Below are 18,773 nucleotides of genomic sequence, written 5' to 3'. Positions count from 1 at the left end.
TATAGTAGAACAGCAGGATACTCGTAGTGTTGCTAGTCTCTACCAACAGCCTCGCATGCGTCGCGTTGCCATGGAAACGAGAGTTGCACAGGACAAGGGCTGATAGAAATGGAAATAAAGGGTTATAACGGCTTACTTGGATATTCCAGAACATAAACCCAACAGTACATTTCAGCATACATAAATGAATATATTTACAAGTTGGTTAAACATTTTTGTTCATGTAAACAGCAATTCCAACTACGACAACGGCGAAAACAACATCGTCGTATACGTTAGTAAAACAGCCCTTCACCTACATCCGCCCCATTCAAAATAGTTTTCAAGTAGTTTCTTTTTCACTTTGGTAAGCTAAGCCGAGTAAGCAAATCACATGAAATCGGAAATCGTCATGACAATGACGTTTAAACACTAAATATTCCAAATAAATCTGGTCAACTAAACGAAGTGTCTATTTATGCTGAAGTAAAATACAAGCATGGAATAAGTAAAATATCGCGTGAAGAAGATACATTATTGATAATTTTTGTTAACAGTGTTTTTCAGTTCGTAGTTTTATAGTTATTAAACATTATAGAACTTACCAGACAAATCATTGTTGAACAAATCACAACCGTGTCTAGATATACAGTTTTTCCTGAGCGACTCATATATTCAGAGCCATTTCTGATAAGGTTGATCTACTTTTATAACATTAACTGTAAATTTATTAAAGTTATCGCTCAAATAATTTTCTTTATTACTTGCATGATCGGGAGTTTATTTTGCCCATGAACATTTCTAAAATAAACATAAACCCAATCAATGACTAGATTATTCAAAACACAAACGACGGAATGCATTTGAAACTATCAAATTAGACATGAGATGATAAGAGCAAATGCAAACTGACCGCGGTACATTACCATGTTTATAAGACACCGAGGGGTTTAGTATGTATTGTCTACAACACTGCACAGCGGGAAATGAAAAATCATTACAAGAGTGTCATTGTCAACAAGATTCGCCTGTCAATAGTGTTTTTGTGTGTAAATTAATATAAGACTGCATGTGCACAGTCATAATCTATTTCAATCATATAATTTTTAACATTCAGTGAATAGGCTTAATTTTGCCCAGTTATTTTAAAATCCTTATTATATTAAATACAAGCTATGTTTTGGCATTCAATTGCGACTGTGACGTAGCTACCTTCCATGTCTTTTCTGCCCAGGTGTTTACAAATCCTCCCATGCTGATCAAATTACGTTTGGAAAAAGTTATGTGGTAATGGATTGATTTCTCCAATTTCACATTGGACTTTGAACTTAGACCTTGGCATTGTGCCTAGTTCTTGCGCGTGACACTCTGTGTCACCATGCTTGTTACATCTGCTAATATTTTTGAAAATCCATCCATGCTGGAATTAGAATTGCTCCGGACAAAGTTTAAAGGCCTGACATCCTAACTTACCTTTGACCACAAATAGTTAAGCTGACTTTGAATTTGTTTCTAGCGCGCGACAATCCATCGACGAAATACACAATTTGGCTCATTACTGTAATACTTAGACACTTCGAAGTTGTCAGGATAGAACAAACGACCGAGTTAAGGTTTAACAAATCTATTCAAATCGTAGAACGCGACTTAAGAAGTTTGGTTTACGAATAAATAACTATAAGTATGATGAAGGTGCGCAGCATCACTGTTACTTGATTACTATTTTAAATAACTTAAAAGAATACTTAAGAGTTTACAGAACTGTTCCCTACCATTATGATGGCTTTAGCTTAAGCTGGTAGGTTTCCGACTTTTAAATGACGTGGATTTTGAGTCATTGACCGAGGTGAAGAATCCGTGATGCTGCGCGCTATTTATAGTGAAGATGCTTTAGGATTCCGAAACTTAGGCGTCCCAACCAATCAACGTGCACTTAGGAATTCCTTAACCAATAAAACAAGTTTACAAAGAGCCATTTTCCTAAACAGCATTTCGGAATCCTAAATCAACAAAGTAAGTCAATAATATGAGTTGTTACATTATAAAAAGCAATTTGTATTAAAACACATAACATTAATACATAATATCAGGCAGAAATGTTCTGCATTTAAATTCTGTTAAACATTTTAATAATACAATGGAAACATGAAACTATATGATGCATAGGCTTTCTACGCCTAACAAAATAGTTCCAAAGCATTTGCAACTGGAACATAACTTTACCAAAATGCAATACACAAATGCATTCTTAGATTAATAATACAAGTGAAAGCCATTAATTTTGGAGAACAATAGTTAGGAATAACAAATTATATTGTGCAATTGAAAATGTAGGTCGTATTCCTACACAGCTGGCTGACAGCGTCATAGTAAACAAACATGGAGCGTATTTTTGGATTGGAATAACTGAATTGTGACAAACAATGGATTGTTAGCAAGTATCTGGAGTTAATAAAACATATGTAAGTAGATTTAATTGATAATTTCATAACTATTACATATTACATTTCACCTACCTTAAAGAAATAAACTCCTCCTGGAGTTTGAAATGTACAAGCACAAGTACTTTTTTTATGTCATTAAATTTAAACAGTCATTTAAAACATATGATTTAATAAAATTTAATTATTTATACTAAACAACTTTAAACATTCAAAGTTTACATGACATCTTCTTCCTTCAGGGCCTGACTGGAATGTCCTTGATGATGGACAGGAGAGGATCGTCTTGATGTTCTGGGAGGGTCCTTAGTATCGTTGACTTGACTTCAGTTGGAAGAGAGCTGACGCCGCTGGCAATCTCTCGGACTGTTTCGTGTAAGTAGTGGCGGGCCTTTCCACTGTTGTCCAGGAGAATACCTGCTGTAGCAGGGAGCATCAGGTGCTGAAATTGGTGGACCAAAAGACATCGGTTGGTGATGCTCCATGATATAGCAGTGGACTGGAGGATGGATGTTGCAGCATACTCCAGTGCAAGTAATCGGCAGTCAGGAGATAGGTTCCTCCATCCTTTTGGTGGCCAGCTTAAACCTTGTACGAGCGTAATTGCCTCATCCGGAACAGAAGACCAATCACGTTTGGAAGGGGGTAGCAGAGGCATGGCCCCACTGACCAGAAGGGCCTTCGCATGTGTTTGTAGGAGTGCGTTGGCAGGGGTCGGCACGTAGTGTTCCACTACAGACAATGGAGAAGGGGAATACCTCGCGACCTCGCTTTGAGCCTCGGTGGTTGGGGATGTTGGATGATATACAGGTGTTGAACCTCTAATAGGTGATAGAAGGCATCGGACAGGAAAAGGGAATGTTGTTGTGGGTAACGTTGATGAAGTGGTGATGGGACTCCTAATAGTTGGTGGTGGCTTGAAAACAGATGCTGTTGGCAGGGAAGGCAGGTTGGCAGTGATGGGTGCTTGGAGTGTGGCTGCAGGTGTCGACATCATGGCTGGAACAGGACGGACGGAAGATGTGTTAATAGGTGACAGATTGGTTGAAGATGGTGTCTGGCTGGAGAGTAAAGTGTTGGCTGTGGAGGCGATGACGGCAGTAACCTCATTGGTCTTTCGGAGAGGGGCGATTGCGGTAGTTGATGATGGAGTCTGGCTGGAGAGTAAAGTGTTGGCTGTGGAGGCGATGACGGCAGTTACCTCATTGGTCCTTCCGAGAGGGGTGATTGCGGGGGTTGAAGTTGGTACAGGGATGATCAATTAAGATGCAGACACTGTGGGGAGGGGAGACAAATCAAAGGATGGCATGGATTGGAGGGGTAGCTGGACGGGTGATGATGGATCAGATAGGTGGATCGACATTGGAGACGGTATAATGTCGATTTCCGATTCTCTTATTGCCTGGAACACAATGTCGCTCCTCTTCTGCACCCTTGCAACCAACCGGTCCTCAATCCCAAGCAATTGCGCGATATCCATATACAGATCTGGATAGTCCTCTTCAGCCCAGGGACCTTGAGGTGGAGTCTGCGAAGGAGCGATACAATCCTGTCGCCGCTTCAATGCGCTCAAAGACTTTTGATTTTGGAAGATCCCCTTCTTAATGGTGGCCTTATAGACAGAAGGTCCATCTTCCAAATAGGCCACAGCACCGAATTCATCTAGTCGGATGTATGAAACACTTCCAGAAGATTTTCGTTTCCTGGATTTTGCAGACGATTCACATCCCAACTCCCAACCCTTAATCCATGAAGAAATCCCAGGAGATCTACCTGCAGCCCACTTTGTTACAAGATATTTTGCGTAGGACGCAGTGGCGCTGTTGGGGTTCAACTTCATGGCACTTGATGAATGCAGCTGGCTCCGTAGAGAAGTAGAAGGTCACCTTATTGCTGAAAAGGTCATTTGGTGCTACTCGGAGCTCAATGGGGTGCTTTGACTTCGCGTGGTAGCGTAAAATCACCAGAACGGCTGAAGAGTTTGGGTCGATGATCAACACAGAAGGGGCAGATGAGTTTTTATCCAAATTGGCTTGTATCCTGCAAGTACACAAGGGAAATACCTTACTGATGAGCTGATATGCTTTAACGTAGAATCTAATCATTCTCTGGAGTAAATCGCAATCGGGTGATCAAGCCAACTTCATTACTCAGCGTATGGTGCGCACCATTCATCATAGACTTCAATCTTCATTTAAGCATCATCATTTGTATCGGTATCAAATTATCATATTGCAGGATTCATGCAAATTTCAGAAGTTTGCCATCGAGTGATTGCAACCACAGCGAAGATTAAAAAAAAATATATATAATAAAGTGCAGATTGTATTGTTGTAGGAAGTGGTCTGTGTGAAGATAACAATTTGTGAGCTGTGTAAATTGTACTGATAAATATCTACTTCGCGTTAAGAATCCACTTAGGGATTTCGCTTCCGTTGAATCGCATCAACCTGTCAACATGGATTGGTTTAGCTTTGTGTTTCTGGGACTTCTTTATAAGATAGACAAGATCGTCTATCTTTCCTAATACAAGATATGGCCCTTGCCATTGTGGACGTAGTTTACTACATACACTTGGTTTGCGTGTTGAATCCAGTAACCAGACAGGGTCACCAACCTTGAATTGCCTAGTTTTTGCGAGGTCATAATGTCGCTTGCGGTAGACCACCTTTTTCGCAAGATTTTTACGAGCAACATCATGGATGTGTTCCAAATTTGCACGTAGGTCTGACACATAATCGTCAGGAATAGGTTTTTCGTTTGTACCAGACCCTGGTGGCAGTCCAATGCAGGCCTGCAAGGGCAATGTGATTTCTCTACCAAAAACCATTTTGTTGGGAGACTGTCCGGTGCTAGTGTTGATGGAAGACCGGTAAGCCATGAGTACTTGTGGCAGAAACTAGTCCCAAGTTCGTTGGTTTGAGGCAGAGTACATGGTGAGCATGGTACCTAGAGTGCGGTTAAAGCGCTCAACCATTCCGTTAGACTGCGGATGCAATGGAGTGGACAGAGTATGCCTTATTCCCAACAAGTCGCACATGTTTTTAAAAAGAGATGAGGTAAAACAACTACCCTGATCCGAATGTATTGATAGAGGGACTCCAAATCGCGAAACACAATTGTCGACAAATGCTTTTGAAATAGTTTTGGCTTCTTGATTTGGTATCGCAATGGCTTAGTCCACCGTGTAAAGCAGTCGCATATCACAAGGACAAATGCATTACCAGATCCAGACCTGGGAAGCGGCCCATATATGTCCACAGCACACCGCTCTAATGGGGCTAAGGTGTGATTCTGACCTAGGGGTGACTTAGGCGGCTTAGATTTCTTGCGTGATACGCAATGTGTACACATCGCGCAGTACCTCTCAACGTCTTCTCGCATACTTGGCCAGAAGAAAGTTTACCGAATCTTTCCTAGTGTCTTTTCGACACCCAAGTGAGCACCAGACGGAATGTCATGGAAGTAATAAAGTACATCTTCTCGTCTGTGAGACGGCACGACAATCTGATCCCATTTGTGAAGCTCATCCTCATGCCATGTACGTACTAGGAAACCTCTATCAACGTTCAATTTGTCCCACATGCGCCAAAGGATTTTGACAGCAGATGCTTTGTCACTGACGGCCTGCCATTGTGGCCTTGTCTCAGAACCTTCAAGAGCTTGAATGAGGTATGCAATGCAAGGATCTCTCAGCTGCTCGGTTTTGATTTCTGTGGGTGACCAGTTACTAAGAGTAGCCATTGAAGGTTTGCATTGGGACTTTTCATTTGCTTTGGATCGTGTAACGGCCCTTAAGCGATCATTGTCATGCTTGTCTACCTCAGGGAGACAATTTTCAGGTGTAGCAGTTTGTTGCTCGGACACTCCATCACTGAGGCGTTGTTGCCGGGCACAATTACAGCACGGATTGCGTGAAAGGGCATCAGCATTCCTGTGCTGTGACCCACTACGGTGCGTAACCTCAAGGTTATACGTACCAAGCTCCTGTAGCCAGCGTGCAACTTGCCCAGTAGGGTGCTTCAGGTTTTTCATCCAGCTTACCGCTGCATTATCTGTCCGGACAAGGACTGGCTGTCCGTACAAATAGGAGTGAAGTGCTTTCAATGCATTTATTACAGCAAGCAACTCCTTCCGTGTAACACAGTATGCTTTTTCATGGGAGTTGAGAGCCTTACTGTAATATGCAATCACAGTTTCGGTCCCGTTTTGAATTTGTGAGAGGACAGCACCAGTTTCTATGTCACTGGCGTCAGTGTCCAGGACAAACTCGGAACCAGGAACCGGATAACCTAGAATTGGTGAGGAAGTTAGAGAAGTCTTTAGAGATTGGAATGACTCGTCGCATTCTTGTGACCACTCAAATTTGGAGCTCTTATCCGAAACCTTGTGCAAAGGTTTCGCTTTAAGCGCAAAGTCCTTGACGAAGCGCCTATAATACGAGCAAAGTCCCAGAAAGCTCTTAACCTCCTTTGCATCTCTCGGCGTTGGCCATCTCAGCACTGCTTCAATCTTTGCTGGGTCCGTAGAGATACCATCCTCTGAGACAATGTGGCCAAGAAATTTTATTTTCTTTTGAAACAAGCTGCATTTTGAGGGCTTACATTTAAGGTTAGCATCAAGAAGCCTTTCGAAGATATGTTCAAGGCGGGCTAAACCTTCGGACACAGTGGCACATGGAACAACAATGTCATCCATATATAGGAGACACTCCTCCCACTGTAGACCTCTTAGAACGTTCTCCATCAGCCTTTCGAATGTAGATGGAGCATTTGCCAGTCCAAAACTCATTACTGTAAATTGGTACAGCCCCATAGTTGTTGCAAAAGCGGTCTTTTCTTTGTCAGCATCACTCATACCGACCTGCCAGTAGCCGCTATTAAGATCAAGCGAGCTGAAATATTTGGCGCCAGAAAGTGAATCGATGCAATCGTCAACCCTTGGTAGCGGGTATGCATCTTTGATGGTGACGTCATTTAGGCGCCGATAGTGTATACAGAACCGCGGGGTGCCATCTTTCTTGGTCACTAAAACAACTGGAGAAGCCCATGCACTGCTGGACGGCTCTATGATGCCACGTTCCAGCATTTTGGTAACTTCTTCCTTTTCAATTGCACGTTTACCAAGTGGTAAACGCCTTGGCGGTTGCCGAATTGGTGCAGCTTTACCAGTGTTAATGACATGTTTGACTAGTGAGGTTCGCCCAATGTCCTCTGAAGATTTGGAAAGACAGGACTGTACTTGCAAAGCAAGTTTTGAAGATCAGATTTTTCCTGATCATTTAGATGGACTGAACTGCGATCATACAGATCAGTAAGGTGCTGTGGCAAAGTGTTACATTCAACTTGTTGAGTCACACGCGCAACACGATGTTGTTGCGTGTTTTCAAAGAAAGGTTTGCAGGTGCCAAGATGCATTCGTTTGAAGATTGTGACAGGTTCTGAACCATAGTTAACAACATTAACTAGAACATTCTCTGAGTGTGTTTCAACAATACCGCTCATGGGAAAAACTTCCTTTTCAGCCATAACATCAAGATCTGGTTCTACAAAACCAAGTGGTGCCATATATTCAGCAAGGGGAATATTGACTGGAACCCACATTCTAGAATGTGCAGGTATCTTGACCGTGTCACGAACCTCTACACGACATATTTGACTGGAGCCGCCTACAGTTTGAAGTGGTACAATATCGGACCCCATCACCAAACAGGACTTTCCTTAATTGATGTGGTCCACATTTTGTCGAAGAAAATCCTGACCTAGGATTCAATCTGAATCAATGTCACCAACCACAAAAGTAACATCGTAGCACTCCTTACCAAGCTGAACCACAAGGTCGACTTTGCCAAGGATGTTCATTTGTTGCCCACTCACCGTGTGAAAAGATTGAGTAGCTGGGGTCATAGAATTGCAATATTGTTGGATATTTGCAAATGTTTGAGTGGAAATCAAAGAAGTTGTCGCGCCGCAATCAACAAGAAATCTAACAGGCTTAGAAGCAACCGTGCCGGTAACATAGAAACCATTGTCATAAGTGGGTGTATCCGCACCGGCTCGTGCAGAATGCATTGGAACAACGTTATCATAACAAGGTGTGGGTCTGTTAATAATCTGCACCGACTCTTGACCCTCAGAGTCGGTTGAAACTAGTTTTCCGACCTATTGTCGTTCATCTGGCGGCGAGATGAAGAGCCATCAAGAACATTGTGTTTCTGCTCAAACATGCGATTGGGCGGTTGTTGATTGTGGTGTAGCATATTGTTGGTGTTTGTGAACCTATTTCTCTCAGTGTTGTTCGGGCAATCGCGCCAGTAGTGATCATTGGCTTTGCATCCAAAGCAACCAGGTGATTGGGGCTTTTTGTAGCGAGAGTTCTGAAATGGTGGGCCTCTGGGACAGACCTTTTCTAACCTGTCCAGACGTGACTCGATACGCTGAAGACACTTGCGCATATCAGTGTCAGAGTTTGTAGAGCTCTCTTCACTGAGTGCCCTTACAAATTAGGAATGCGTACCAAGAACTGCCTCGTAGCGCTCAATAACATTAACAGCATCTGTGATTGTGCGACAGCCATTATCAATGCACCGACACTGCATATCGGGTGAAACCTGTTTATAAAGTTGATTGAGTGCAAGGCGCTCTTGGGAATGTATGTCCAGGTCTTGGTAGGCTCTCTGGGCCAACTGGCGTAGGTCATCCGCTAGAGCTGCAATTGATTCACCCCTTTGCCTGCGCCGGCTTTCGAACTTCAAAAGCCAAAGGTTTTGATGCTTGCTGTAACTGAAACGCGAAGCAAGTCTTCTACAGAGCAGAAAATAATCCCTTTTTTCAGATTGGGGCAAGCTCATGTAGAGCCACGTAGGCAGCTGGCCAAGACAAGACATTTGGATTTATCATTCCATCGAGAGAGCTCTGCACAGTCCTCAAAATGTGACATGTATGCTTCAAAGTCACCGGAGCCCTCATAATCATCTGGCCTTATCAATGAAGGATGAACTACTGGAATTGCAGGGGGTGCAAAGTTACCTCGATGTTCGAATCGTGGTTTACTATGTTGTGTTTCACGATGTGTGTGTGAACTGTTATTGTTTGAAGAGAAATAGTGTTCTGCATCGCCTGTCACATTGACAAAACGATCGTCATCGGGCATGTGTCGATCAACAAAAGGGCGATGGTTTTGAGTATCATTTTCGTCATTCTCATGGTGCTGATTTTCTGTGTTTATGTTGTCTGAAGTGTCATTATTTAAACGAAGATTAAATGAGATATCAGGGTCTGGGGATGCCATCTTTTATGTGGTGTAGATAATGTATTAGTTGTAGTTGCACGTAGTAATAGTTGAGTGTGACCTCGGTTTACTGATTTGTGTGATTGAATAAATTTAAACTGCTTTAATATCAATGTGTTTGTTTTTCTTTCTAACGTTAGGCTGGGTTCGCATCACTCGGAAAATTATTTAAAAATAAACCGCGCTTCTGACACCAATTGTAATACTTAGACACTTCGAAGTTGTCAGGATAGAACAAACGACCGAGTTAAGGTTTAACAAATCTATTCAAATCGTAGAACGCGACTTAAGAAGTTTGGTTTACGAATAAATAACTATAAGTATGATGAAGGTGCGCAGCATCACTGTTACTTGATTACTATTTTAAATAACTTAAAAGAATACTTAAGAGTTTACAGAACTATTCCCTACCATTATGATGGCTTTAGCTTAAGCTGGTAGGTTTCCGACTTTTAAATGACGTGGATTTTAAGTCATTGACCGAGGTGAAGAATCCGTGATGCTGCGCGCTATTTATAGTGAAGATGCTTTAGGATTCCGAAACTAAGGCGTCCCAACCAATCAACGTGCACTTAGGAATTCCTTAACCAATAAAACAAGTTTACAAAGAGCCATTTTCCTAAACAGCATTTCGGAATCCTAAATCAACAAAGTAAGTCAATAATATGAGTTGTTACATTATAAAAAGCAATTTGTATTAAAACACATAACATTAATACATAATATCAGGCAGAAATGTTCTGCATTTAAATTCTGTTAAACATTTTAATAATACAATGGAAACATGAAACTATATGATGCATAGGCTTTCTACGCCTAACAAAATAGTTCCAAAGCATTTGCAACTGGAACATAACTTTACCAAAATGCAATACACAAATGCATCCTTAGATTAATAATACAAGTGAAAGCCATTAATTTTGGAGAACAATAGTTAGGAATAACAAATTATATTGTGCAATTGAAAATGTAGGTCGTATTCCTACACAGCTGGCTGACAGCGTCATAGTAAACAAACATGGAGCGTATTTTTGGATTGGAATTACTGAATTGTGACAAACAATGGATTGTTAGCAAGTATCTGGAGTTAATAAAACATATGTAAGTTGATTTAATTGATAATTTCATAACTATTACATATTACATTACAGTGTAACGGGCAGATTAAAAAAATGTGCGACATAGACATTGAAAAAAGTTGTGACGTGCGATAACCCATTCTATCTTGCTCTTCACTTCAGCCATACACTGATGCTTACAAAAACATGTTTGGACACAGACAAACCCACTATATATTCTACGTAGGAAAAACACACAAAGTGCTATACTTATGCCAAAACTGGTGGTAGCTAAAATTCTTTTCGTGACGGGCTGCTGCCCATTAAAGTCATTGAACGGTTGAACGAGGACCGATTAGCAATTTTAGTAGTCGCTCAAGCGTAAAAGGATTGAGCGAAACCCAACAAGAAGTTAAAGAGGAGTTGAAAACGCAATATTGTGGGAATATATATTTAATAGTGAAAGCAAGACAAATTGTAATAATTCTGTCAAAACTTGTTGCAGTCAAAGTTTCTGTTTTATAGATCCTCTACATAGGAGATGTTGGGACTACATATTCTATAGTAAAAAACAAAGGCACATAATTCTGCCAAAACAAGTCATTACCAAAATTGCTTTTTTTACAACATTCACATTAAAGTCATAAAACCATAAACATTTGAGGAAAATTCATCAAATAGTTAAAGAGGAGTTAAAATACAAAATTGTGTGACTATTTATTCCATAGTGGGACAACAGAAATAGTGCCATTATTCCGCTTAAAATCGTCGCAGACAAAATTCATGTGTTTGCAGTCATGTATACATTAATGTTATTAAACTATGAACATTTGAGATGGACAATTGCTATTCTAAAGCTTCTTAGGCTGTTAGTGCATAAAACTCACCTAGGTGTGTAATGATTTAATAAATAACGTACTTCCGGTACTTCAACTTTTAAGTCCAAAAATAAGAACACATGTCGATAAAATTTATATCTTTTTATCATAAACAAATGTAGTTACTTATCACATATTATTAAACTTATACATTAGTGTCAGCGGCGTGTCTTATCTTCTTCCAAACTACATATATAAGCGAGAAATGCTGAAATCATGTAGTATGGCGTTAAGGTAGCGCACCTGTAATGGGCACCTTTCCAAATATAATCTAATATATTATTTTCTTAATCAGCATCAGTTCACTGAACTACATTCAAATTTTTATGTAGGCTTTCCATGCTTAAAAAAATACTGATTTTTTCAAAACCACCCACGCTCGGCTTTTGTCCAGTTTATTTACACCCCTGGGGTATATGAAAGTTCCATAATTCATCCAGATTTTCAAATATGGGCATGCAGTTGGTGTGTACAGATGCAGTAAAGTGTTTAAAGTTTAAACAAGATGAAATAAGTATTCTTTTACAGACCTTTATTTTTATAACTTGTTATCTATGGAAGAGCGCCATGAAATGTAAGTGGTTCAGCCAAGTAGAAATTGGGTTGGTTAAAAACAAAGAGTCATAATCAGTTAAGTAATATTTTGAACGAAGTTTTTATAGATACACTATATACAGCAAAAATACAAAGAAATAGACAGATTAACCGTTTACTTTTTGAAATAAAAATGAAAATGCAACATGCATGATTCGTATTTTCAGCAGTAAATAACCCAATTTAGCCATAACGTTTTATTTTAAATCTGTCTGACAGACTGGTGTGACGATGCTTTTGAAGAGGATGGATATAAAAGCATCAATTTAAGTATATACATATTTTATATATATATATATATATATATATATATATATATATATATATATATATATATATATATATATATATATATATATATTTCACCACAATTGTGTATGTGGGTACGAACATTTTGGGTACGAAAAAAAATTGGGTACGAACATTTTGGGTATGAAAAAAAAATGGGTACGAAAAAAAATTGGTTACGAAACTAGGAGGCGGGTCATTCTAAACTTAGATGGTGACGTCACTACGTTATTGTCAGTAAGACCGGTGTGTACACAATGGGAGGCGGGTTTCATTCTCGATCAAATCTAACAAGAAATATCTTTAAAAAGATAATCGGCGTGTATTTTCTGTACTACTTTTCGTAAAAACTTTCTATTACAATAACATGTTTGTGGGTTATTAAAATTACTTTTCAGCAGATATATACAAAACATGACATGATCGTTAATAACACCTGTACATCATACCCTACCTTTATTTCGTTGTTTACGTTCTTAATTTAATAATGTTATATGTACGGACGTGATTTCACATGCCCATGGGCATGGATATATGGTTTTTTTCTGTTGAATATTGTTTGTTAATTTAAGTTCAATACGCATAGGCATGTTTGTTCATTAAGTATGGCAATACTTTCATGATGATTCTCGAAAGTAGGTATGAGTACATAGCCGGCCCAGGTGAGCTTAATCGTAAGAGCACTTGACTACCCGAGTTCGCCCAGGAACATATGGATAAGTTAACTAACCAAAGCGATATGACCTCATATAATACTGAAATATAACAAACGAACGAATTATCAAGCATTTAATGTACACTTATGTGGTTGTGTAATTTCTGTTAGAATATCGTATCGTATTAAATATGTACATTTAAAATGACTGTGTCCGCACGTGAGTTTGTTTCCTTTTTAAGTCTATAAGCGCCTAGGCTGCATCCAGTGTGTGTATTTGTGTATTTTCAAGGTTATGAGTTACCACCGCGCCTAAGGCTGCATAATGTTGGGACCCGGAGTGTGTCCAGCAATCCTACCTAATAAGCTTAGACTGACGACAGTTGGGACGAATTTAAAATGATAGCTGCACTTTCCAGCTATTTATTTTTTACACTGAAATACTTTTTAATTTTAGATATGGTCTTGTGCTGCGGGGGGATAGGATTTTCCGGAGAAACCCCACCTTTCCGGTATTGTGACCACAAAACAAAAAAAAACATTGCGCCGGGGACGGGAATCGAACCGGTGTCGTAGAGATGAAAAAGCGTACGTGCATACCACTTCGCAAGCGGGAAGGACAACTACTCAAAGAAATGTTGTTTTATCTATATACATCATAGCAGTGCAGCGTTTACAATTTGCAGGTTCGAAATTGTTCGTATTCTTTAGATTTGTGATCGCGTAAAAAGTTAATTTTACATGTTTTCATTCGCAATTTATTTACAAAATGATGTAAAATAACTAATTTAAAATCAACGTTTTGATACACTTTTTGAATCTGTTTCCCCAGAATATGCTGTTCTATTAATATTTTCCTTTATCAATGATAATCAGCGAGGTATGCCGATTAGAAAAATCGAGCTATCTCAATCGGACTGGCTCGGTCTTTTACATAGGTCGCCATTGTGAAGATTTTTTTCATGGTATGATAACTTAGACGAGCTGCTTCGCAGCATCGTCAAAAATTGAAGACTGTGCATAAAATTGCAACATATTTCATGTTAAACTAATGAGTATGAATGAAAGCACTATTATTAAGCTATCCAAAGTAATTATTTTAGCAAACAAGCATATCTGATTCTATTAACTGTAACTGAAGAGGCTATATCGACAATCGCCCCATGCAAGTTGTTTGCTTGGTGGTGGTCTTATGCTCAACTGTGAGAGATGGAGTGACATTTACCCAGTATTTAAAGAGAATTTGAAAACACAAAATGTTTAGACTACATATTTAGAGTGGAAACACAGACAAATGATCATTAGTTTGCAAAACTCGTTAATATTCAAATTTCGTTCTTCGAGATCATCAATATGGTCCATCTATTGTGAAGGTTTGCGAAAGATCAACCCAGCAGTTAAAGAGGAGCTGACAACACACAATAATGGGACTACATTTCTTTGATTAACAACTCAAAGGCCAATAATTCTGCAATAGCAAGTCATAACAAAAAATCCTTTTACATTAAGGTGATTCAACTGTTATATTTTAGCAAGATCCATCAAGTATTTTGAGGGACGACGAGAAATGCAATTTTTTGAGATTATATATTATATTGCTGGACAACTGACACGGTGCCTTAATTCCGCTTATACTCGTCGCAATCACATTTCTGCCTTCAGAGGCTGGTGGCGGTATTGTGTTTTTATTATTTTTTAAGAAACCTTGTTTGTTTGTATTGTGTTGTATTGTGCTGTTTTGTACTGTTTGGGCAATCGGTCACTTGCCTTAAATAAAGGACCAACTTATTGTTTTTAATGAAAATTCAATACTGCTCCAGCAGCTGGAGTTTCACTTCTTTATATTGCATTGCACAACAGTTTGATGTGTGCTGCGTGCATGCAGTAGCGTGTATCCCCGTACATATCTTCGATGTTGTTATATTTTCAGCCTTCAGAGGCTGGTGGCGGTATTGTGTTTTTATTATTTTTTAAGAAACCTTGTTTGTTTGTATTGTGCTGTATTGTGCTGTTTTGTACTGTTTGGGCAATCGGTCACTTGCCTTAAATAAAGGACCAACTAATTGTTTTTAATGAAAATTCAATACTGCTCCAGCAGCTGGAGTTTCACTTCTTTATATTGCATTGCACAACAGTTTGATGTGTGCTGCGTGGATGCAGTAGCGTGAATCCCCGTACATATCTTCGATGTTGTTATATTTTCAGCCTTCAGAGGCTGGTGGCGTTATTGTATTTTTATTATTTTTTAAGAAACCTTGTTTGTTTGTATTGTGCTGTATTGTGCTGTTTTGTACTGTTTGGGCAATCGGTCACTTGCCTTAAATAAAGGACCAACTAATTGTTTTTAATGAAAATTCAATACTGCTCCAGCAGCTGGAGTTTCACTTCTTTATATTGCATTGCACAACAGTTTGATGTGTGCTGCGTGGATACAGTAGCGTGTAACCCCGTACATATCTTCGATGTTGTTATATTTTCAGCCTTCAGAGGCTGGTGGCGGTATTGTGTTTTTATTATTTTTTAAGAAACCTTGTTTGTTTGTATTGTGCTGTATTGTGCTGTTTTGTACTGTTTGGGCAATCGGTCACTTGCCTTAAATAAAGGACCAACTAAATGTTTTTAATGAAAATTCAATACTGCTCCAGCAGCTGGAGTTTCACTTCTTTATATTTTATTAAAAATCAAGATAATTAAACTCTGAACATTTGAGCGAGATCTTACCGGTACTTAAGGATGATTTAATAACAAAATCTTCGGGACGTACGGAGAATTATGTTTACCCCCCCCCGTTTGTGTTTGCATAAAACGCCCTTCAGTGAGAACTGATTTTTATAAAAACCGTACTTTATTTCAAATGTTATGCCCCAATATATGGAAGAAATGTTGATAAATTGTATATCACCATATCATATGTAACTTTCCAAAAATAATGCAAACCAATACAATACTCTTAGCGGTGTGCCTAATCTACTTCCCAATTACATTTAGAGACGATTGCGTGCTGAAGACAAACAGTATCACGTTGGAAAGGACAAAACTAATCGAACCAAGAAAGTTGGTTGCTTGATAGTGTGATACTCAAGGTCATTATGTACACGTCGTGTAAGGCTCTTGACCATTATACTCACGTCTGTTGATGCTTAATGTCGTGAAGTCCACGTATTGTGAAGTTTCGTGTCATCATGTACTCGTTGCAAGATTCTCCATACCATTCCTTACATCTCACTTGATTTTCATTTTCATTACCTGATGCTCAGTTTAAGTACATACAGTCCGTATGATGCGCACTGTCATAACGCACAGGATTAGATTTTCCGATGTTTAAACGTACGCGAAATTTGTTTAAAACAAATAGAGGTTTATAACCTACTCTACCTTTTTTTAACTTCTGGTCTTTAGCGCCACCGAGGAAGTATAATTGTCTCGCTGATCAATGTATATCTAGAAAAAAAGGTGGCGCAAATGATCAACGACCTTGCTTACGTCCAAATAAAATTGTTGAATTTGTGCCCAGGATAAGCGCCTACTGGTACAAGGGCTCAATGTACGCACTGGGCAAGGGGGTGATAGCGGCGACAAACCTAGAATGCAATTGCATCGAGGGCAGCATTGGTCAGTGCCGTGGCCAATGACCGACAACCAGGCACTGTAGCAATGAAAACGATGTGTTTGTCAACTGTCTCGGTGGTTTGTATGGATACGGTTGTGTTTAAAAATATTGTGAACATGTTTATTTGTTTACGTGGTTTTATTTTAAATGTGTATGACAAAATCCGTGCAATCCAGTGTCATATCTAAACGTGTACCGGAATAATGTGACGATGTAACAGTGTTCGATTATGAACACATACGTATTCTTAATTGATGAAAAAAATCCCTTCAATTGTTAAAAGCAGCCCCAAACAGGGGCTAGTACCTCAGATGAGCGTTACAGAGAAATAAGAGTCATCGTTTTTTTACAGAAGGTTCAAAATTAACTCACTCACGTTCAAAAAGTAACCCTAGTTACCGTTCCTGTGCAGTCTACTAGTTTATTGTGTGTTTACATTGATAACATGACGTATATTACTGATGTCCAATCTCAGACGTGTAAATATTTAGATATTTATATATATATTGGTTATATTTGTGTTAAAATGCAAGTGTTGCTGATTTTAGCTATATTTATTTTAATGCGTTCGTTAGTATTGATCGAAACATACCGCTTAAGTGTGACCCGTCTATGTATTGTGCTGTTGTGTAAATTGGATATCTCTATTTGATTTATTAAGATTATTTAAGTTAACTCTTTGCTTACTTTTGGGATGATAACGCCCGGCATTTCAGACATGAAATTGTGTACTTGTCTGGAGGGATATGCTATAAAACGTCATCTCCAAATATTATTCTTAATTTAATTCAAATAGTTATCCACGAGTACTAATATTCGTATGTTGTGCTTGCATAGGAAGTGCGTAAAAGAATTTAAATATGACACAAATACGCATTATTGTTTCCTTTTTATTTTAAATTTGAAAATGGTTCTGTTTATGATTATTCCATTAAAAGTACACTAAGTATATCAACATTCAGTATGAAAACAAACGGACTACGCTATAAAAAGGTATTACAAGATTGTGTTCATTCAATAAAACAAGACACACATTAAAAAGTCTTTATTTAAAATAGTTTATTTAAATATCAGAATAAGGAATTTTTATTGACTTAAAGAAAGGTCATTTTATTTCGAATTTATTATTATGCATGATTTCGGTTATTTCCCGTAACCCAGAAGTGACGGCTAAGAATCTTCAACCGATGATTCCTGCCTGCTGACAGTTTGCTGGAAAGAAAAAATAAAACACGTTACATTGATCATTAAGCAGTCGGGGATAATCTCCCGAATGGGAAATCTGTGGATAACTCTGAAATGTCAAGCAATATCAATTATGTAAACTAAATTATGTTAAAAACGCGCATCAGACCGAACAGAAATACGCGTTTTATAGAAGATTTATATAAAAATAAGAATAGGAGAATATTATAGCCTAATGGCAATTGACACAAATGAAAAAGGGTTTTCTTTTTTTCCCTAACTGTTAAAACTTAATGTTATATGTATGCTTTTTTGTTACCACTGTAAGAAATACGGATACATTTCTTTAAATGTAAACACTTTTTGAAGCTCTTTTTTTCCCTAAGTCAATGCAAACAGACATTGTAATGCTATGTCTAGTTAAGATTGTATTATAATTGGAAAAGTCACCGTATGATATTAGTTATGTTTTGTAAATATTGTGGCCCGAAAGTTTGAAAGACTTAGATATATAGTTTCGTTACCATTAAATATAGCAGTTTGTTTTCGTAACGGCGTATTACAAATAACATCAGATATTTTTTGCATAGAGCTCTGACAATGATAAAATATGAGAATATCATTATGAGTCTGGTTTATTGAGTAATGTTACAGTGGTTAAGTACTGGCAAATGATGGTAAATAATTAAAGATTAAGCATTCCCACCAAGCAAATAAAAAGTAGATCAATAAATCATGGTAAAGAAATCATTCTTTAGATTAACATTTAAAGTACAAATTGTGTTATTATTATAA

General features: G+C 38.5%; 2 protein-coding genes across 2 annotated transcripts in view; both read right to left on the bottom strand.

Annotated features, from left to right (window-relative positions):
- LOC127866440 (uncharacterized) overlaps positions 1-18,773 on the bottom strand; it is a 173,965-nt gene that overhangs the window by 14,120 nt on the left and 141,072 nt on the right. The gene's annotated exons all lie outside the window — the stretch shown is intronic.
- Positions 17,824-18,773, bottom strand: part of LOC127866394 (scavenger receptor cysteine-rich type 1 protein M130-like) — a 120,434-nt gene continuing 119,484 nt past the window's right edge. The window contains exon 16 of the mRNA XM_052406889.1: positions 17,824-18,005. Coding sequence (XP_052262849.1) covers positions 17,974-18,005 — 32 coding nt within the window. The 3' untranslated portion in view covers positions 17,824-17,973. The remainder of the gene's footprint in view (positions 18,006-18,773) is intronic.

This window comes from Dreissena polymorpha, chromosome 2 (genome assembly GCF_020536995.1).
Source record: "Dreissena polymorpha isolate Duluth1 chromosome 2, UMN_Dpol_1.0, whole genome shotgun sequence".
Lineage (NCBI taxonomy): Eukaryota > Metazoa > Mollusca > Bivalvia > Myida > Dreissenidae > Dreissena > Dreissena polymorpha.
Note: the sequence above shows the minus strand (reverse complement) of the source record. Positions and strands in the feature narration are given on the sequence as shown.